Consider the following 23,446-nt stretch of genomic DNA (forward strand, 5'->3'; position numbering starts at 1 on the left):
TTTCATTGCAATAGTAACAGTACAAAGATTTGCGTGTAAGAAGCGTACTCTCTACAAACAATAAAATTTTTCTTTTTAATGCTAAAATTAATATTTATTCAAGTCACATAAGTAAAGGTTATGGCTAGAATTCAATTTATCATAAATTACAAGCACTAATTAAAGAAACACCTTTCGAATCCAATAATGCACGGAATAAATTTAACTTAATACGAATAAAATTTATGAAACATAAATGAATACAGATTAAATAATTTACATTTTCTTATTACATGAGTGTCAGAGTATTATGAAATTTAATTAATAGGTAATGTTAATTTACTTGTACAACTAAGTACTGGTTTACTTATCTGTACCTATTGAGTTACTTACATTATACAGGGTGATTCGGACTTTAGTGCGGACATTTTTTTTCGTGGTTCTGTATCATTAATAGAACATAAATCTACAAACAGTTCGATACATTTTATGTAATTTTTTTTTTCAATTTATGTCTCAGAAATAACAAAATAATGGACACATTCCCAAACAAACTGCGCAACTGCTGGCGGCACTTTGTAAAACGCCGACAAAGAAATACCGGCAGTAGTCATATCGCTTCGGCTTCGGCTGACGGGGGTGGCAGGGGTGAGGGGATCGAAAAATCCCTGAGGACGCCTGCCGAATTGCCGAAGGGCGACCAGTGACAGACAATGCCGTCGCTTGCGCATTTAAGTCGAATCATGCTTTAATGCAAAAGTTTGCGTAATAATAATCATCATTTGTATTTCATTATTCCAATCGAAAGTTCATAATTTTTATAGTCTCTGTTTTAATTTTTATTATTATTACTACGCATTATTGATGGTCCTAAGCCCAATAAAGTATGAAGGGAAAATCGATACTCAACTCAAAAGTGACGACCTTTAATTATTATAAAAAATAATAGGTACAAAAATAAATAAACGTAGAAAGGTCAACGGCCCTCGGCGCGGGCGCTCGCTAACCTAGTACCTACCAGCTGATTTTGTAGTTGCCTATTACTGTGCTATTACTTAGTACAGCGATAGGGTGACCCTCAAATTCTGTTTAAATGTTTAAACTTTAGCTAACGATAACTTTGTTATTTTTGAGTTAAAAAAAAAAAGAAAAAATACGTGATCATTAAAATTTGTTTATGTACAAAATATAAAAATATCTGTACTAAAAAAAATTTCTTCCTGTATAGACACAACATACGAACTCTCTGTCGTTAATGTTGTACTAGCTGACCCCACGCGGTTTCACCCACGTGGTTTCAGTTCCCGTAGGAATACGGGGATAATATTTAGCCTATAGCCTTCCTTGAGAAATGGGCTATCTAGCACTGAAAGTATTTTTCAAATCGGACCAGTAGTTCCTGAGATTAGCGCGTACAATCAATCAAACAAACAAACAAACTCTTCAGCTTTATAATATTAGTATAGTATATTATGCGAAGATATTTGACTTTGACCGTCATAGTTTATTAAAGCAACCTGGCACCATACCTTCAGTTATTTACAGTATTCTTTACATAAAGTTCAATAAACATACTCGTATGAGTATTATGTGAACTCTGTTGCATTTCTTAATTGACTCGCTCACAAGTCATGAGGCACTGCAATACCAGCCATGTATAGGTGGCTCTAATGAGCTTTTGCCTTTGAAGGGAAGGCTATTAAGCATCTTCACGTCAACAGGTACATCGTAATAAAGATTATTTAGAATAAAATATGATATTTGCTACTGTCACAGTACTTTGCCAACAAGTCCTGCCGTTTTACGTTTAAACATTTAAAAGTCATCATCGCTCTTAATAACAGAATTGATGGTCCATTGCCTTGATTTTAAATACAACATTCAGTCACGTTCTTAAATTAATTAATGGTGTTTGCGCTTTTAACTTCTCAATCATGATATCATTCATCATTAATGATATCATCTGCACTATAATGGATAATGGACGTCAAATATAAAAAAAAAATAGTTAAAAAAGAATCTCTCATTCTCATCGCATTGAAAATGCATCGTTAGTATTTCAACTCTATCTTAACTTTTAAGGAACGCCAATGATACAATATGTAAATGTGTGTGTATGTTTGTTCCTCCTTTACGTTGCGGCTACTGAAGCGATTTGAAATGGAAATAGATTTTACTCTGGGTACTCTGGTATTTTTGATACCGGAAAATCCATGGTTCCCGAATGAATTGAATGCATAAATTCCACGCTGACGAAGTCACGGGCGTTCGCTAATAATAAATAATAGAGTAAAATTTTCTAGTGTAAGCAATAAAGATATTTTCTTTCTTTCTGTTATTCATCATCAAGAAGTCTTCAAATTGAAGTGAAACAAACCTCTGACAACCTGTAATTTCTTCAAACTTAACCTAATTACTCTTACTCCACTCCATAATATCAGCAATAAATTTTTTCAGCTGTATCACTGGTACATTTCCAAGTAGGTTCCAATCTGTACAGAGACATATAAAGGCTTAAATCTACAAAACTAAGTCTTTGTTTATGGTTTGTCTAAGTGGAACTGCGTACGTTTTTCGCTATTACAAAAGAACTGTTCGAAGATCTCCTCGCTCCTAATTCGAAGTTCATGTCGATTGAACCGATGCATTACGCCACCGACAATAAAGCAAAGTTAGGGTTACCATTTATCACAAAACGTTTGTTCAGTGCATATTAAATGAAACAAAGCGCAAAAAAACAAAGTGCTCAGATAAACTGCAGAACACAAAGAAATACTTACTTCGAAAATGTTAGTTAGGAAACACGTTAGTGTTCTTCCATCTTAGATTGAATCATCACTTGGTAAGTGATGATGAAGGTGAGATTGTAGTCAAGGGCTAACTTGTAAAGAATAAAAAAAACACTACTCTGAATCTAACTAACAAATTACAAAGAGAAATAAGGCCTTTTTTGCACATTGTATTGAATCCGATTTCGAGAAATTCAGATTTCGTAAATTCCAATTATATCCGGATATTGATTTCACAGTCCAATGTATATTGTTTACTATTTTTATTATTATCGATACTCAGATTTAGATCGCGGGCCTAAGATATCTATCATATTAGTAATTTTGTGGTTAATGTAGGTAATGACAACAATCGGAATTAGATAAATTCTTGGTTTTAGGAAACGAAATTGGGATCTAGTAACTCTTCATCGACAATTAACACTACGGCGGTTTGGGATCAAGAATTCTACTAGTAAGTACTAGTATTTCAGGAAGAGCCTCAATTGATTCAGACGTATACCTATATTAAATGGTTTTCACAAATCAATTTCTCATTTAATATATTTAAGTAAACTTTGCCCTAGTATTTTCTTTGGCTATTATAGTGATTTACATATCTAACACTGAATTGTTATTTTTCTTTTTTTTTCAAGACATTTTAGGGTCTTGAAAAAAAAAAGAAAAATAACAATTCAGTAGTTAGTCTACTAGAAACTCTTATTAAAAGTATTTTCGGTATTATCAGTGCTTTGATTTTACAGAAAAACGATTCCATCTGAATGTTCTCATCCAGTTAATTATCAATATTAACATTTTTATTTTGGTTTATATATTATAAGGTAGATATAAGGTAAAATGTTTTCTTGTGTGACCCTAACTGCCATTATTTGCTAGAGCACCTCTACCCATTTGAGATTATCAATCACGAAACATCCAACATTAATCGAAGGTTTCGCTTTTATCGTTTGACTTTGAGCATTTAACGTTTCAGATCACTATAATGGATCATAAAATATAAGTATAACGTAGTCTATAGCAAATAACAGTAATCATACCATATTGTTCATCTATACATATTTAATATGAGCACCGAATAGGTACGTGAATGAATTAAGCAACATTCTCTTTCATAATTTGTGCCTTTCCCAAGTCTCGAGCATGTCTTGGACGATTTGTTGGAAATCATGCTGTTAAAATTTATGATGTACCTACTCGAAATTTTAGTATGCAAGAAGTTATATAGTGTAGTAAAATTTACTTGTCTTAATAAACGCATAAGATGCAGATCATTATAATATTTTTGTTTAAGATTTAATGGAATAATCTGATGGTTTAGTTCCGCTTTCGTTATACTCACTGCAAATATATGGAATGCACTTCCAGCTTCCGCTTTCTCCCCACCTCTATGGTTATCTTCAAGCATCTATATTATTCGTATCTATCAAAAACTTGAGTCAAAAGTCTTCTATTTCTATACCTAAAAAAGGGTACTTCTACTTACTTTAGATGACATCCCACAATGCGTTGACTTGACGGTCGCTCATCTGAGAGCCTAGTGGCAGTTTGTGACGATCACGTTAACGTACACGCAAATTTCTAAGAAATTGAAACAGCGCCATCTGGTGGCACTAATGCACAGATGATTCCATTCCATATAAATTCGCGTTTACTTTAATGCGATGGTAACAGTATGAAAAGATTGAAAACTCCCACTAGGCACCCTGAAGCATAGTTGTTAAGTCTCTCTTACATGTAGTTTAGAATATAGATGTTATATGTATATTCAACATTGTAGCATTACCTACTCGTACATGGTAAGTTGTAACGGTATACTGTTTTCGTATCACAACAAATACATAAGTTGCTGATCATTACGATTGTAATTATTCATTACGTATACAATTTATAGTACAGACAAACTTATCTCCTCGTGATTGTCCAAACTAGGAACATGGCCTTCAATGCACATCTTTACGTTTGACTTCCCCATGACGATATTAACTTTATAGAAGTGTAGCCTAGGAGAGATATCGTCTAGCAAATAAATAAATACACATGTAATTATAATTTATTCAGTAGAGTAGAGAAACATTCCAAAGCCTATAATTAACTCATATACGAGTATAAGCAATGTTTGAATTGAAGGTTTTTATGATGTTGTGAAATACTTTATTACGACATGAAACCTCTAAAATAATATCGTAGGTATTCGTATTTGTGATCCGTTAAATAACGAATACATTTTTATAATACCTTGTTGAAGAATAAGCTGATGGTCCACATTATTGTTCTGCAAGAAACCATCGCCTATTCTTTTTTTTAGAATAAACTAGCTGATACCCGCGACTTTGTCCGCCTAAAATATTTTTTCAAAATTTCACACCGATCCATTATGGCTGATTTATAGAAGAATATATACTGGCTGCATTACCGCTTGAACAGCCAGGATCTTTTGCTCAAAAAATGAACCAGCCTTTCGTCACCAGTCGAGGCAACTCTAGCCGCGCTCAAACGATTCAGACAATTTTTTTGCACTGCGACTCCATGGCATGGTACATAAATGTATTCTGTAGCTTGGTCTCCATAGCAAAAGGACTATGTAAGAAAAGTAATATGTAACTCTCGGTTGAGGCATAGGTATTTGTGCCTATTAGCGGTTTTTTCTGCTGCGGCTTGCAGTCTTGATTCTGTTTCCCTGATATTTCACGGAGCCAAAGATAAGTCAACGCATGTAGCTTCCCACATTATGGCCCGACCTATTTCTCGGGTAAACATCATCAACCCATCAGATCTCTTGCCATCATCCCGACTTATTCCTGACATCTCGATTAGCACGGGAATATTTATGGTGGCATTAGCCATTTATTAAATCGTTTAGAGAGACATACCGAAATAGCCTACCGGAAATAGCTATTAATTAATTTCAAAATGAAACACATTAACATTAAATGTGTGATAAATTAAAACTATATCATAATTAACAGACGTAAAGTTGAAGTTAGTAGCAAGATAAATTGCTAGTAATCCGTTAAAGTTACAGAATATATTTGAACTAGCTGACCGGCATACATACTCGTATATTGAACAAGGCTGAATAACTCAATCGATTATGTCAATTAACTATTCACCTTAAATGGGGCTTTAACGCATCTCATTATAATAAGCTCTTTCCTTTATTGCATCCGCTCTGTTTTTCTATCTTCCGTAATCTTATTTTGTTACTAGCAGACGCCGCGCGGTTTCGTTCGCGTGTTTCACGTTCCCGTAGGAATGCGGGGATAAAATATAGCCTATAACAATCAGGGATAGTGCAGCTTCCCAACAGTGAAAGAATTTTTCAAATCGGTTCAGTAGCTTCAGAGCCTATTCAATGCAAACAAATAAACAAACAAACGAACAAACAATCAAATCTTTCCTCTTTATAATATTAGTATACATTACTAGATTGTACATATTTCAAAACGTGTTTGGAATTTTTTCATATTTTTTACGTGTTAAAGTAATTCTTATTCTCCAAAAGTTATTTATATTAAAGACGTAAAAAAACTGCAATTATACTCGTAGTAGAACCTCTTTATTTTTTATAATCTCAATAAGTAGAAAATCTCCACATATCAGAAAAACGTTTGTTCCATTAAGTATTTTGAGTTTTAACCCTTTAATACCTTTCTACCTCGAATTTTCAATGTTTCCCTCAAAAATCGACTTATAAAATATGTTCTAACTGTTATAGGATTATTACTTATTAAAATAAAGCCAGTAGATAATTCCCGGGTAGATATGAAAGCACGATGTAGTTTTCGATTTCACGCAGTAGTTAGATACCTAAATACTTCTACAGAAAAATACTTCTGATACACCCATAGGGTATAATAGAAGTATTTTTAATGTAAAACTTATAATATCACACGTGTATGCGAATGTCTGTCACAGTATTTTTTTTTTTCTTATTTATCAGAAAAAATATATTAGCAACAAAGAGGAAGTACTTAATAGATCAATGATTAGCAACTAGATTTATATTGGAAGTTGCGGTTATGATTTTTCGTAGTCTACACTTACTGAAAATAAAATGTTATTAATTTCCGAGCAATTAAAAGAACAATAAATAAAATTTCAAGTATTAAATTCAAATATTTAATACTAGCTGACGCCGCGCGGTTGAACCCGCGTGGTTTCCGTTCCCGTAGGAATACGGAGATAATATATAGCCTATAGCCTTCCTCGATAAATGGGCTATCTAACACAGAAAGAATTTTTCCAATCGGACCAGAAATTCCTGAGATATATATCAGCTTTATAATATTAGTATAGATGTTTTGAATAGGTACACGTATTATGAAAGCTATGTCCTACGATCATGAACGTTATATAGACGCTTGCATAAGATATAAGCATGATATAATTAATGAAACAATGTTAAGTTCTGACATATCAAAATGATTGCAATCACCTGAACTGCTTTAAGGCATATAAATTATGTAAAACGTTAAGACACGTATCATTTATTTACTTCAATGGACACTTTCTGCATCATTAAATCAATTGAATATATCCGATTGGACAATATTTTATCTTAATCACTTATTAAAATAGTTTCAGTCAATTACCTACGTAATTTAAAATGTTGCCTGTAGGCGACATAATAAAATATTTTCTTGAGGGAAAACGACTTAAATATTACGCAATATGAATTTGATACTTAAAAGCTGTAGACTTAAGAAACTCTACTATGGCAACTCATATTTCGTAACAGCGAAAGCATGCCAATAAAATAATTAAATTAATTAAGATTCATCAAATTAATAAAAGAACTATGTTTTTTTTTTTCAAAAATATAGTGCAGATACTAGACGCATTCATTTGCAAATTGCACTAATATGCTGCACTAAGAACGGTTGTCTGAAAAACATGACCGAATAACATACAGCTCGTGTGGATAACTTGACAATCTGGCTCGAATGATGTTTCTACTGTGTTTGTATGGATGTGTTTGTTAGCCAGGTGTCAAGTTAATGAGCACGGGTTATGATGATTTTTAAAACATTTTTAAAAGTCGTAACAATTTACGTCATTTTTAAAATAATTACTGGCAATATAAAATTATTTAGATCACCGTGAAGTTTGAAACATACTAGAATTCACCATTAAAAATCTATATATATCTATGATATACTTACTTCATATCTTTTCAGGTAGTCGTCTTACCCGAAAGACTCCAGCGTCATATGCGGATGGAGTGTACATGATGGCGGGAGTAGATCGCCCTGGAGCCAGGACTCTGTCGAAACTGTTCATGAGAGGACAAGATGGCCTTCCTTCGCTCGCTAACAGGACTGCCTTACTCGCTTTTTTTGGTAAATATATGATCTGGCATTATAATGTTTTAGTTTTCTTATACGAGGTTGCCTTGATTTCAACTCTAAGCTGGACGCAATTTGTCTAAGCTGGAGTCATGGCTACATCGCCATGTATGATTTGTCAACTCATCATTTTCTTGACCTTATCCCACTGAAGTTGGGTCGGTAACGCGTGTCAATCTCTTCAATTCGCTTCTATTATTCATCAACTATCTTCTTCTTTTACGCACTTATACTCTTTCAAACACTGTTTTGGCGTTCCTCCCCTCTGAGATCAGCAACTTTAACATTCTCCTGGTAATATGATTTTTATCCCTCTGCATTAAAAAATCCATACCAGCTAACCTTACTTACTCCTCAATTTTTTCAAAAAGTGTTGATATTTTTGTAATAGTAGTAATTATAAGTTTTGATATTTTGTATCTTTTATACAAAGCCGTGTTAGCCGAGTGGATATGACCTCTGCCTCCGAATGCGGAGGGTGTGTGTGGTTTGAATCCGGTCCAGGACATGCACCGCTAACTTTTCAGTTGTGTGCATTTTAAGAAATTAAATACCACGTGTCTCTAACCTGCATACCAGAGAATTTTCTCAATTCTTTGCGAGTGTGAAGTCTGCCAATCCGCGTTGGGCCTAACCCCTGTCATTCTGAGAGAGACTCGAGCCGAATATGGGTTGATAACGAAAGAACTAAGTAATTGTGAATATTCATTTTAGGTCAGGTAGTAACAGGCGAAATAGTGATGGCTTCAGAGTCAGGCTGTCCTATCGAGCAGCATCGCATACCCGTGGATCAGTGCGACCACATGTACGACCCGGAGTGTCGCGGAGCCATGTATATGCCGTTCCACAGAGCTGCATACGACCGCTCCACTGGACAGAGCCCTAACAGCCCAAGAGAACAGGTACATATTCCTTAGTATTTGGCATTTTGTGATAGAACTTGCTCGAGGAAGTGTTAATTTTAGCCTCCTTGGCGCAGTGGTATGCGCGCATTTAAGAAATGGAGGTCCTGGCTGGGGGTAATCCTAAGTTGTCTAGGTCTGGCTGTGTACTGTGGCTTTGGCTAGTTTTTTTTTTTTTATTCTTTTACAAGTTAGCCCTTGACTACAATCTCACCTGATGGTAAGTGATGATGCAGTCTAGGATGGAAGCGGGCTAACTTGTTAGGAGGAGGATGAAAATCCACACCCCTTTCGGTTTCTACACGACATCGTACCCGAACACTATATAGCTTGGCGGTACGTCTTTGCCAGTAGGGTGGTAACTAGCCATGGCCGAAGCCTCCCACCAGCCAAAAGTTACCACCCTACCGGCCATGACGTACCGGCAACCGTATTAGCGTTCAGGTACAAAGTCGTGTGGATTTTCATTGTCCTCCTAACAAGTTAGCCCGTTTCCATCTTAGACTGCATTGTCACTTGCCATCAGGTGAGATTGTAATTGTTAAAGGCTAACTTTTAAAAAATAAAAAAGAAAAACGTCTTTACGTGGTCGCAAGGCAGTACTTTATAGGGCATCACTAAAGTAACTAAGGTATAGTTTACTAGCGAACGCCCGCTTAGACCTCCTTAATCCGGCCCTGTCGCAAAATCCGTTCCTAGCGGACGTTTACTACCTATTGGTAAACTGGGTGGACTAAACTTGCACTTTTCGTCAATTAATTGAAATAGCATTCAAGGGCTAACAAACCATTTAATAAAATAAAAAATAATGCCAAATGTGATGTGATATTTTCGTGATGATGATGACCTTTCGCTTACACCTACATTATATTATGTATAGACAGATAAACCTAGAAATAAAGAATTACCTTAGATGAGTATAGTTACATCCTTCAACACTCCAATAAAGTGACTTCTTATTGAATTTATTTATTACAAGTACTTAAGTATGCAATTCATATTATTAAACAATGTTACCATACCTTTATTACTATACATACAATAAGTATGCAATATTTATGCCACATACTTAATATAATTACTATATTAATTAGTCCCATCCTTTGTATAAAAAATATAATATTATAATCACGTGGATTCCGTATGGTTGCACTGTTGTACTTTAGAAAATGCTTTTTCTCTTAAAATCAGCACGGTTGTTTTCGTATTTTCGTTTTTGAAAATATCTAACATTGTTTTTTCAACGAAATTACATATTTATAAAGTGATATTAATATAACAGTGGAACTAGCAAGTATTAACGTTATTTTAACAAAAAAAAATACGTAATTTTGTTGAAATATTCATGTTAAATGATTGTTAAAACAAAAAATCATTGCAACTTGACGTGAAATTGCGTAATCAAGGTCATTTCATAGAAATAACTATGTTAGATGATCACAAAAACGAAAATACGACGAAAATCGATGTAGTGACTCATTGTTTGAATGGTACACTGAGATACATAATAAGGCCGCATGGAAGGCTATATTTGATCCTATATCCTATGTCATCATCATCATCATCAGCCTATTTTAATGACTCACTACAGTGGCAGGCATCCCTCCCTATAGGAGAGGGGATATTTATTAATATTATATAAAAAAATAAGCGGTTTTCTTAAGCGAAATCTTATGTATATCTTTTTTTTTTTAAACGAACATGTGACATGTCTTTTTAAATATGCCCAATATTCCCGTTCCACTCCAATTAGATGGAAAAGAGTGAGTGAGTAGTGGGTGCGCAGAAATTAGCTCGGAGACAGAACAAAATTTCTAAAAAAAAAGGGATTTCGTTTTAGCGTCATGTTCTCAGACCAAATAGAGAAGGACCAGTATCGCAACCAAATTTACGAACAAAATTATCTGTCATTTTCTGAGGAAAACGAGATTTGGTATATATCTTTTACTAAACTAGAAGTTTTTGACCGTTTTTGACACCATTCAACTTCACTAAAAGGTATTTTTACCGAGCTCTTTAACCAACGAACATGATTCAAACTATGAAACATCGATTACTTTATTGACAGTTTTTAAAATCGCATAAGATCATTGATCATATACTTTGACAGAAAAGTAACGTCTAGCGAGGTAGGTCCATACAATAATTGGTTTGAGGTACATTATATATTGTGAAAAAACAGACATATGGCTCAATTTTATTTTTATACTATTGGTGCATTGATAAATCACATTAACACAATCTTAATTATGACCAATTGAATGCTTTTGTTTGATATTCAAATACACTGATCGATCTAGATATATCGAAGGTTGAAACCTAGGCAATAAAACTTAACGCACCTTCTAACCTAGATCGCATCTGAATACTTTAGTGTTGATTAACATCAAATAAGTACAGATGGTCGACGTATAGATAACGTTACATACATCACTACTATAGAATGTTAATTAAAAATCACTTAAATTAAATTGGAAGCAACTATTTATTAATGTAACGTAAATATTTGTTCACCTTACGACTGAGGTCAGCCTCCCGTTATTGTGAAGATATTCACACGTAATAAGTACGAACGTACGTAAGTACTTAAAGTATAGCGAGGCTGTAATTGCTCGAATGAATAGTAAAAGGATATTTGTAAATGGTCCAAATCGTATTTTGTCCGACTACTTCACAATAGTACAATAAACAAATTACCGACACATTAGCGATAACTTACAAGCAAAGCATATTTATTTTATATCATGTAATAGTAGGTAACTTTCTTTTACCATTCAAAGATGAAACTTTTCGCTTGTAGCTACTGTAGCGAATGCGTTGAACATTTTGGAGTCATTGAGTTTGAGAGAACTCTTTTCCTTCGTCCAAAATTACTGAAGTTATGAGTATATCTTACACATCACATAGCTGATATTTCTTTGTTTATCTATCTATTTATACTTATAATAAATCTGTTGAGAGGTATTCTGTACATGAAAAATATATTTTCAAAATAACTATCAGGGGGTGATGAGTGATCGATACTGATGCCAAAATCTGTGTGTCTGTATGTTCGTTATAGGAACAAATTCTACTCGCGGATTTTAACGAAATTTTGTACAATTATTATTCTTCATACTCCTGGACAGGTTATAGTATACTTTTCATCTCGCTATGATCAATAGGAGCAGAGCAAGATATTACTTTAAGGACTGGATTAAAGAGGCGGACAAAGTCGTGGGCCTCCGCTAGTTGTTAATAAAGTATTAGGATATAAATTCCGCTTTAACTATTCTTTAGTATGATGGGTATTGGCAAAACGTACAGACAGTTCCTGTGTTAGAACAACCATAAGAAAATAGGTAGCATTGAGTGAAGGGAAAGTACGTGCTATGCCTACTTTTTTTATTGAATTTGAAAGAAAAAATCTGGTGACTGGAACATGGGAATACTTAAGCGACCTTTCATCACCGTCCTATGCGTATAAACTCAAAATGCCTTGCTTGGATCACAATTGGAGTTATTATTATTTTTGGGATTTATTATACATTTTCCTTCTCTTTTTCAGATAAACCAAATAACATCGTGGATCGACGGCAGCTTCGTGTACAGCACAAGCGAGGCGTGGGTGAATGCAATGAGGTCATTTCAGGTGCCCCCAGCAGCCCCGCCTGCCTCTTTGTGTACATTTCTATACCTACAGTATTTCTACTTATATGCACACATTCACAGACACTCGTATCGCTACCATTATCAAATTACATTCATATATACTAGTAGTCAAAATCACTAACTTATGTGACCATGGTCTTTTTTATGTGTGTGAAAATTAATTTTAAACAACACTATTTTAAGACAACATTATTTTAAACCAACCAAACCAAACAACGTAATTTTAAAAACAACACAATTTTAAAACTGTACTGTGACAAGGATTATGCGGCTAGGATTTGCAGAGAATTTAACACTATGATTTACGCAGAATGGCGAATGTTATGCGCTACGAGTAAGGGATTTTTTAATAACTTTTTTGACAGTGAAAGCATAAATAAAATACGACAAAATGTACTAAGCGCTAATAAAGTGGAGTAGAAAAACATTTTGAAATTTCCGGTATGTGTTTGCTTCTCTGACTCAATAATCTTCGGAACTACTGGCTAGGCTAGGCTAATCTTGGGATTTTGTAGAAAATGTTCCGAAATCCAAAAGATACGAATTTCATACGAATGATTTTCGGAAATCCCGGTCTGAGTGTTTACTTCTCTAACTCTAAATCTTCGGAACTACTAAACGACGTTTTTGAATGTCTAACTTTTGAAGGGTAAATTAGGCTAATCTTCGGACTTTGTAGAAAATGTTACTAAATCCAAAAGATACGAATTTCACACGAATGATTTCAATTTTCAGTGTGGGAAACTATTCGTTTTGCGCATAGACCGCACTAAAACTGCAATACTTCAATTTTATTTTTATTCAAGTCAACACATATGCTGTTTTTTTTAATTTCTAACTTTTGAAGGGTAAATTAGGCTAATCTTGAGACTTTGTAGAAAATGTTCCGAAATCCAAAAGATACGAATTTCACACGAATGATTTTCAGTGTGGGAAACTGTACGTTTTGCGCGTAGACTACACTAAAACTGCAATACTTCAATTTTATTTTTATTCAAGTCAACGCTTATGCTGTTTTTTTTTTAATTTATAACTTTTGAAGGGTAAATTAGGCTAATCTTCGGACTTTGTAGAACATGTTACAAAATCCAAAAGATACGAATTTCACACGAATGATTTCAATTTTCAGTGTGGGAAACTATGTTTTGCGCGTAGACCAGACTAAAACTGCGATACTTCAATTTTATTTATAATCAACCCAAAGTCTTTTGCTGTTTAATTAAATAAGCATAAAATACTTGCTGCAACTTTGTATGAAATCGGTCCACGGTCTTCAAGAACGAGAATTAAAGCTTGATGTGACTTTCACGCGAGCGGATCCGAGGACAAAAGCATGTTCTACATTAAGACGTGACAGTTTATTTACTTAACACTTCTACTATCTAGAATCGATTGCTCAATTATCATAAGTAATTGACAAGCTGCCACGAGTTAAAACGAAGTAGCGACAAAGAAAAGTAGAATTAATTATTATTGAGGTTATCTATATTTTGGCACAGTTAATTAACGTTTAATTAATTATTTTAAAAAATCAATGATGTCAAAGTTTGTATAAAAGTATAATTATACAGACAAAATTTTTATTCTAGGTAGGTACATTCTGAACACGTGTATACTTATTAAGCCTATATATAGTATGAGGACGTATACCTTGGTAATTATGTACTTAGTGCTAATGTGCTCTGTACGATTTTTTTCTTTTATAAGTCGGGGTCCAATTCTCGTTAAAAATTAGAAAATATTGTTGTTTAATAAATAATTGGCTTGCATAATATACCTAAATACGTCCAAACCAATATTATAAATATTAAATTATTAGGCGTGTTTAGGCTTTTTTATTTTGTGTGAGACAAAAGTAACGTCACAAAGAAAATAATAATTATTATGTAAAATAACAGTCGAGTTTTATATATTGCCACCGTATATGAAAGAAAACCTTTTCTTAAAATGTGTATTGTGAAATAAATTTACAGAAAAAGTTTATAAATTATTTGTTAAGTATGATTTTCCCTAAAAACGCGTTTTTATATTACAGAATGGCAGCCTGGCGAGTGAGGGAGGACTTCCCATGCGCAACACCAAGCGAGTGCCGCTCTTCAACAACCCAGTGCCGCATTATATGAGAATGCTCAGCCCTGAAAGGCTCTTCTGTAAGAAATATGTATTAAATCTTCAATACCTAGTTTACTCTTTTTATATACCTACTACTTTTAGGAGGTTAACATATGGCGATGGCGCGATGGTAGCGTAAGGGTTTATAGCATAGATTTAAGAGTAGGCATAGTTTATTTGGTTCATACAAATTCAAACGTGGCTTATACCACAGTAACACCGCAGCGGCGTGGGCGTAATTGTGCGTATAAAGAGCTGCAGACACTACTTTGTAAAAATGTAAATTCTGGGATATTCTTGGATTTTCTACACAAAGTAGGTATATGCATTTATGCATATAGAAGTCGCGTATTCATTTTCGTATAGAACTTAATATAAATCTATCTAGACGTTCTAGTATCTACAGAGATCACCTAGATAGATTCATAATACGTTGTCAGTTTAACAAAAATAATTAACTGTTTTTCACTAGTATTAAATAATTTAGGTACTTATCAAGAAAAAGAAGGCAAATTATACGTTCTCTACTGTTTACCTAAATATAACTACTCATAACTCGGGTTCACTTATGTAGCTTCGGATTATGAAGGCCTAGAAATATTATATGGACCTTCAATAAGGCTATTAAACGTTGTATTTTTTCTTGCTTTCTTTTTTTCGTAATTCTTAAAAAATAGAGTTGGGAAGTTTGGGATTGTACACCCTCATGCCTCGAAGAAAACGATAAGCTCTCAGTTATAGTCAATATTACTAAGATATAGTTACACACTTATACAATATCTTAAGCCACCATGTGTGTCGTGAGACTAAGCTCAATCAATATATATATATAAAGAGTGATACGGGTCCTCTAATGCGCCGTTAAAATATGCTGATAATTATGATAAATGTAAAATAACCTCGAAATTTTGGTAATTGACCTATATTTTCCCACCAGTGTTGGGTGACCCGCGCACCAACCAGAACCCAGCGATGGTTACCTTCGGAATCCTACTGATGCGTTGGCACAACGTGGTGGCCGCCCGCATCCATCGCCAACATCCCGACTGGAGTGATGAGCAGTTGTTTCAAAGAGCACGCAGAATTGTCATCGCAAGCTTACAGGTACGATTGTGATAAATACTATTCATACATTTTGGCTATTCATAAATTCACGAATATCATAAATTGAGAAAACCACCAGTGTCAGTTACACTGTTTCAACGAATACAACAAGTAATAAATTACAAAAGAATTAGGTAAATTATGATAAATATTATAGTATGTAGGTATTACTTAGAAGTCTGCGAATGCAAAAGTAAAGTTAGAGTAAATGAGTACAATTTCTTTAATATAATGGAAATGGAATGGAATGGAACCTAACCTAAGCTCTTTAGCTATGTTCACTGCTGCTTTATCCTCCACTTGAACATCGTGAGGTTATCAAAAAACATGCGAAATTCGAAAAAACAAATGGCAATAGCATACGCTGAAGTCCGCCTATTCAATCAAATTCAAGTTAACCAGTTTTTTATATTGCTTAACTCTATTTTTCAGAACATAATCCTATACGAATACGTGCCGGCATTTCTCGGAGCGCCAATACCACCGTACGGAGGCTATCGTGCTGAAATGGCTCCTGGAGTGACGCACGCCTTCGCAGTGGCCGCTTTTCGGTTCGGACACACCTTAGTACCGCCTGCCATGCTGTTGAGAGATAGGAACTGCAGATACGGCAGAGCACCTGGAGGGCATGACGCTATAAGGTTATGCCAGACATGGTGGGACGGCAATGTAAGTAAAATATTTACTCCCCACAGACGAACTGACAACCTTCGTGACGCAGTGGTCTGCGCGGTGGATTTACAAGACGGAGGTCCTGAGTTCGAGCCCCGGCTGGGCCGATTGAGGTTCTCTTAATTGATCCAGGACGCTTCGGCCTTAGCTGGTTACCACCCTACCGGCAAAAACGTACCGCCAAGCGTTTTAGCGTTCCGATAAGATGTCGTGTAGAAACCGAAAGGGGTGTGGATTTTCATTTTCATCCTAACAAGTTAGTCCGTATCCATCTTAGATTATCATCACTTACTACCTATGAAAACCGCATTAAAACCTATTAAGTTGTTCCAAAGATTAGCAGGCAGAACAAATACACATTCAGACGGAAGGTCAAAAACATATTAAAAAGATTTTTTTTCCTGCTTCACTACTCGGTTTTGGTCGAAAATCTAGACGCAAAACCCTACATTTCGATTACATTTAACTTTATTATGACACTAGAGTTCAACTCTCTTTATTTATTGTAATATTGTTAGGTAGCAATCAAATTCGTAAACGAATAAGTAAACAGTCATCTCCTTGAATAATCAAAAAAACATAAATTACGAAATGTATTTTGTTTTTAGGATGTAATGTCGCAAGTGCCTATAGAAGAAGTGCTTATGGGTATGGCGTCGCAACTGTCGGAGCGGGAGGATGCACTACTTTGCTCTGATGTCAGGGACAATTTGTTTGGTCCTATGGAGTTTTCGAGGCGAGATCTCGGTGCCTTAAACATCATGCGAGGCAGAGATAACGGCTTACCTGATTACAATACAGCCAGGTTATTACTTTTCTTTTCATTAATTAACTGCCAGATCCCTTTGTGAATCCCATGTGATATCCGTGTGTCACAGACTTTAGTACAAAGTTCCAACTCTTTTCGACACCTCCAACATTTATTATAGTATTGATTATAATCTTTAAATATTTCAAGTACCTAATTACAAATTTATTGAAATTTAACTTTATCTACCGTGTCTGTCTGTCTAAAACTGCTGTCGGGCTTATCGCAAACAGACAGACAGACGCGGCGAAAGAGTTTGTTTTATAATATGTAAAGATAATTCAAATAATAAGTATGTAATCTTGAAAATGTGTGCTTATGCTTACAGAGAATACTTTGGTTTACCAAAAATCAAAACATTTAATGAGATTAATCCACAACTGTTTGAAAACAATCCCGATCTATTACAAAATCTAATCCAAATTTATGAAGGCAGACTTGATAATATCGACGTTTATATTGGTAAGAACGCTTACGATTATAATTTTAGTGTTATTGAAGTAAACACAGTAGAAAACAGAGTGAAAACTGAATTTAATATAATTATAGGTGGAATGCTTGAGTCAACTGGTCATCCCGGAGAATTGTTTAGAGCTATCATTATAGATCAATTCACTAGAATACGTGACGCAGACAGATTTTGGTTTGAAAATGAAGGAAACGGGTAAGATATATATTCTTATAAATCGGTTATTGTACGAGAAAGAAAAGTAAACCATATTAAATCACAGACTGAAATCCTATATTTTAGAGTATTCACTCGCGAGGAAATTGAAGAACTCCGACGTATACGATTGTGGGACATTATAGTAAATAGTACAGCGGTGGGTCCTAGTGACATCCAACGCGACGTATTCCATTGGAAAGAAGGCAATCCATGTAGGCAGCCCTATCAGTTGAATGCTTCTAAACTACCGCCTTGTAAATATTTGAAAGGATATGACTATTTCGAGGTATACATTAATAACAAATATATATCACAAAAAACTTTTTAAAATTATCTTATGAGAATTCGTATTGTTGTAACTTATTTGTTATACTCGTATGTTAACCTTTAACTTTAACATATCTTTTCAGGGTAACGAATTTGCCTACATCTACACTTGCTTAATTTTGGCATTCGTACCAATACTGTGCGCGGGCGCTGGATATGGTGTAGTGAAATTGCAGAATAGTCGGCGACGTCGTCTTAAAATACAACAGGAACATTTGAAAAACGCTGAACAAAAAGGTGAGTTACTTATCCACGAAAGTAATTTTTTTTTAATGTACTTGTAATGTAATACCTATAGAACATTGTAAATACTTAGCACATTTTATTTTAGGGTCAGTGGATAAAATGGTGTGCCGTGAATGGGTGCATGCTTCACATAAAAGACTGGTGAAGCTCCGTCTTGGACCAGAATCTGCACTTCACGTAACTGATCGCAAAGGGGATAAGCTACGCACTGTACCTTTGGAGCATACTGATCAACTCACAGTTTTTGAGAGTCAGGTATATACAACTACAATTTGCTTTGCGATACCTTATTGACTTCATTATGTTTCCTTTAGCTGCTCTTGGCCTATGCCAAGCAACAAATCAATACGCTAATGCTTTGAAATTTTTAGTTACATTTTTTAGTTTTCGAAGAGTTAGCGTTTGTAAGGAAAACGATTGATGTGTAACTTGGTTTGAAACCCGGGTTCGCTCGGTTCGGATGAAGCCAAAGACACTTGGTTATTTTCGAAACTCGAAATATTTATATAATATTATGTTGATTTTTTCAGGAAGGTCGAACAAATAAACGACCACTGGTCCTGATAAGAGTGCAGCGAGAACATGACCTTGTCTTAGAGATGGACTCAGTTGCATCGCGACGCAAGTTTCTTGTCAAATTAGATACATTCCTTGCGCAACATAAAAAGTCTCTGAATCTTACGCAAGTATGAAAACTTAATACTTTTTTTGCCAGTATAAAGTTACGTATACAATATATTCCATTGTATTGTTAAATTCAGCACATTAATTATTTTATGTTGTTCTAAATTTAGGGTAATCGGGACCAAATATTAGCATCAGCAGAAACCAGAGAGCGGAGACAGCGTAAATTAGAACATTTCTTTCGGGAAGCATATGCTATTACATTTGGCCTTGCACCTGGTGAAAAACGAAGAAGAAAAGAAGATTCTGATCCTGAGGTAACTTACAGGTTTACAACAATTTTTAGAAACATATTTATAGGAGTTCAAAAATTGTGTTCAATTTAAACGACTTTTCCAGTCTATTGTAATGAGGACGTCGTTATCAAAAAGTGAATTTGCAAGCGCTCTAGGAATGAAGGCAGATGCAGTCTTTGTCAAGAAAATGTTCAATATTGTTGATAAAGACAGTGATGGAAGAATATCTTTCCAGGTAAAAATTTTGTCTAATATCATGCACTGATTTATATTGTTTTTAAATTTTTCTTTGTTAATTATTGGTATAATATTGCTGTGTTAAAGGAATTCCTAGATACCGTAGTGTTGTTTTCTCGTGGAGCAACAGACGACAAACTTCGAATCATTTTCGATATGTGCGATAATGATCGTAACGGTGTAATCGACAAGGGAGAACTTAGCGAGATGCTGCGGTCCTTAGTTGAGATTGCTAGAACAACGTCGTTGAGAGATGAGCATGTTACAGAACTGATAGACGGAATGTTTACTGTAAGTTAACCTTATAAACAATGACAGAACATTGATATTTTAGATTTTTAATTTATTTTAGTAATACCTAAGATGATTTCATTTTAGGATGCGGGTCTTCAACATAAAGAACATCTTACATATTCAGACTTTAAATTGATGATGAAAGAATATAAAGGAGAGTTTGTCGCTATTGGTCTGGACTGCAAAGGTGCCAAACAGAACTTTTTAGATACTTCAACCAACGTTGCTAGAATGACCAGTTTTCATATAGAACCATCAATGGAACAATCCAGGTAATATCTTTATCTTATCCTTTAGTGTTTAAGACAATTCGTAAATTATTACCTTAAATATTAAAAAGCTTAACTAATCCATTATTTTCAGACATTGGTTCCTACTAAAATGGGATTACTTAACAACATTCCTCGAAGAAAACAGACAAAATATATTCTATCTCTTTATTTTCTACGTAGTCACTATTGGTCTGTTCGTAGAAAGATTTGCACACTACTCTTTCATGTCTGAACATTTGGATTTGAGGCATATCATGGGAGTCGGAATAGCTATAACGAGAGGATCAGCTGCTTCATTGTCTTTCTGTTATAGTCTTTTACTTCTTACAATGTCAAGAAACTTGCTAACTAAATTAAAGGTCAGTTTGAAATTTAAATCACTCCGAATTTTTTTTATTATAGAATATATCTTTATACCTTTCCTTTTTAATTTCAGGAATTCAGCATCCAGCAATATATCCCATTGGATTCAAGTATCCAATTTCATAAAATTGTAGCTTGCACAGCTCTATTCTTTTCATTGCTCCACACAGCAGGTCACATGGTCAACTTCTACCATGTTTCTACTCAACCAGTCGAGAATCTACGTTGTTTAACCAAAGAAGTGCATTTTACTTCAGACTTCAGGCCCGGGATAACATATTGGGTTTTCCAGACAGTTACAGGTAAGCTTGCTTAGTTTTACACACAGTTACTGAACTTTGAAGTTCACATTAATCGTAGTTTTAAGATTTAATGAACAAACTAATTTTATAACTTTTTGTTCATCCCTATATTACGTCTTACGATTTGTGGGTTGGACTATTAAAAATTCTCAGTACCTACAAGCAAAGATTATTAAAACACCATAATGTCTTATAAAGCACTTTAAGGCATTGGTCTGGCCATTGATTTTTCTTTCATTTATTTGTTCCTTTTTTTTAATTTTTAACAATGATACAAATAAATATATTATTTAAAACACTCGATATTTTTTGTTAAAAAAATATATGTTTGTATCTTTTAAATAAAACCAATATTATTCTCAAATTGAGAAGACTGATATAGACACGTGACATGTGTAGCGAGCTATTTAAATACACTCATGATAATAATGTATTGTTTTAGGTGTTACTGGCGTGTTACTTTTCATCATAATGTGCATAATATTCATATTCGCGCACCCTGTGATACGCAAGCGCGCTTACCCCTGGTTCTGGCGCGCGCACTCCTTGCATGTAGCTCTGTACGCTCTGTGCCTTGTCCACGGACTAGCACGGCTCACTGGCGCGCCTCGGTTTTGGATATTCTTTCTTGGTCCAGCAATTATTTACACTCTTGATAAGGTACATATTTAAATCTACACTAGTTATTAGACTCGCACAAATATCAACTCTAGCAAGTTGCACAAGAAGCCTGTCTGACCTGAGAGTTACATTATTTCACCATTTCACATTATTTCACCGCGGCTAGTTGCCTTGACCGCTGATAAAAGGGTTGGCTCATTCTATGCGCAAAGGATCAGCCTGGCTGTCCAATGCGTAAATGCTGCCATTCTTGCTACCATTCCACGTGGGCATGATTTGATAGTTAGCTTAAGTTTCTTATTGGATTCTTTTTTACTTATACAAAAATATTATCTTTTTTTAAAACAATTTTCGGTTTTAAGCATAGTATAGTATCATAATAAAGTAATAATTCAACAGGTGGTGTCATTACGTACCAAATATTTAGCGTTAGATGTGCAGGAAACAGAAATGCTACCATCGGATGTTATCAAAATCAAATTCTACAGACCACCCAACCTTAAATATCTGTCAGGTATGTACGAAAAATAAGGAAAAAGTTAATTTTAATACTTGATTACCTGTGAATACTGAAATCAACAACCCCCAATGTAAGTAAGACTTACCTATATTTACCTGTGGTAGAACAAATACTTCCACAAGTCAATAGTGTCCACAACTGCAAATATCAGTAACGCATGCTTATATTCTTTGTATGCTTACAGGTCAATGGGTACGATTAGCATGTACAGCATTTAAAAAAGAAGAATTCCATTCATTTACACTTACATCAGCACCTCACGAGAATTTCCTTTCGTGTCATATTAAAGCGCAAGGACCTTGGACTTGGAAACTTAGAAATTACTTTGATCCTTGCAATTACAACCCGGAAAATCAACCTAAAATTCGGTAAGTGTTTTAGTAATATTTCTATGTAGATTATGATGTAGTATTCTCTTATGTAGATTATGATGTCTCACAGGGATAGATTATCTGCTGTTAATACTATGTAGATAAATATATCAGTTGCAGTTACCATAGGCAAGTCATCATCATTATTGACCCATATTCGGCTCACTGCTTAGCTCGAGTCTCCTCTCAGAATGAGAGGGGTTAGGCCAATTAGTCCACCACGCTGGCCCAATGCGGATTGGCAGACTACACACACGCAGAGAATTAAGAAAATTCTCTGGTATGCAGGTTTCCTCACGATGTTTTTCCGTCACCGTTTGAGACACGTGTTATTTAGTTTCTTAAAATGCACACAACTGAAAAGTTGGATGTGCATGCCCCGGACCGGATTTGACCCATGCTATCTGAAAAACACTTGAGACTACTAGCACAAGGTAATTTTTTTTTAATCATCGCTTTTTTCTAGAATTCAAGGTCCGTTCGGCGGAGGTAACCAAGATTGGTACAAATTTGAAGTTGCAGTGATGGTCGGAGGTGGTATTGGAGTCACACCATACGCTTCCATATTGAACGATCTAGTCTTTGGAACTTCTACCAATCGATATTCAGGAGTTGCTTGTAAGAAGGTAAGAAAAGTATAGTTGACTCATATTAAATTTAATATAAACAATAGTAATGTCGTGTAGTACATGGAATATATCGATATTAATTAGGGTCCGAAATATATCGATATTAATTTGGTAATAAAAGTTGTGGATTTCTTATAAAAAAAAAAATTAATTCAAAAATTATATATATTTTCAAATTTTCCAAACGTCAAAAACGTCCATTTTGTGACGTCATAATGTTACTTGATGCACTAAAAGTCAAACTAATTGTATTTAATATTTTTGCCAAACGCTCCGTTTGTTAGGAATTTATTTAATCGCGTCATGAAACAGTTG

The 23,446-nt window shown here is 34.7% G+C and overlaps 1 protein-coding gene across 1 annotated transcript in view; it reads left to right on the forward strand.

Annotated features, from left to right (window-relative positions):
* LOC112051693 (dual oxidase) overlaps positions 1-23,446 on the forward strand; it is a 61,317-nt gene that overhangs the window by 32,294 nt on the left and 5,577 nt on the right. Inside the window, exons 4-26 of the mRNA XM_024090464.2 lie at positions 7,946-8,107; positions 8,828-9,015; positions 12,563-12,646; positions 14,702-14,816; positions 15,716-15,882; positions 16,315-16,551; positions 17,163-17,359; positions 17,691-17,824; positions 17,912-18,026; positions 18,114-18,315; positions 18,440-18,593; positions 18,688-18,857; positions 19,133-19,288; positions 19,397-19,543; positions 19,626-19,757; positions 19,847-20,050; positions 20,138-20,325; positions 20,417-20,684; positions 20,762-20,990; positions 21,433-21,650; positions 22,011-22,125; positions 22,316-22,499; positions 22,969-23,128. Coding sequence (XP_023946232.2) covers positions 7,946-8,107; positions 8,828-9,015; positions 12,563-12,646; positions 14,702-14,816; positions 15,716-15,882; positions 16,315-16,551; positions 17,163-17,359; positions 17,691-17,824; positions 17,912-18,026; positions 18,114-18,315; positions 18,440-18,593; positions 18,688-18,857; positions 19,133-19,288; positions 19,397-19,543; positions 19,626-19,757; positions 19,847-20,050; positions 20,138-20,325; positions 20,417-20,684; positions 20,762-20,990; positions 21,433-21,650; positions 22,011-22,125; positions 22,316-22,499; positions 22,969-23,128 — 3,926 coding nt within the window. The remainder of the gene's footprint in view (positions 1-7,945; positions 8,108-8,827; positions 9,016-12,562; positions 12,647-14,701; positions 14,817-15,715; positions 15,883-16,314; positions 16,552-17,162; positions 17,360-17,690; positions 17,825-17,911; positions 18,027-18,113; positions 18,316-18,439; positions 18,594-18,687; positions 18,858-19,132; positions 19,289-19,396; positions 19,544-19,625; positions 19,758-19,846; positions 20,051-20,137; positions 20,326-20,416; positions 20,685-20,761; positions 20,991-21,432; positions 21,651-22,010; positions 22,126-22,315; positions 22,500-22,968; positions 23,129-23,446) is intronic.

The sequence above is a fragment of the Bicyclus anynana genome, chromosome 14 (assembly GCF_947172395.1).
Source record: "Bicyclus anynana chromosome 14, ilBicAnyn1.1, whole genome shotgun sequence".
Classification (NCBI taxonomy): Eukaryota; Metazoa; Arthropoda; class Insecta; order Lepidoptera; family Nymphalidae; genus Bicyclus; species Bicyclus anynana.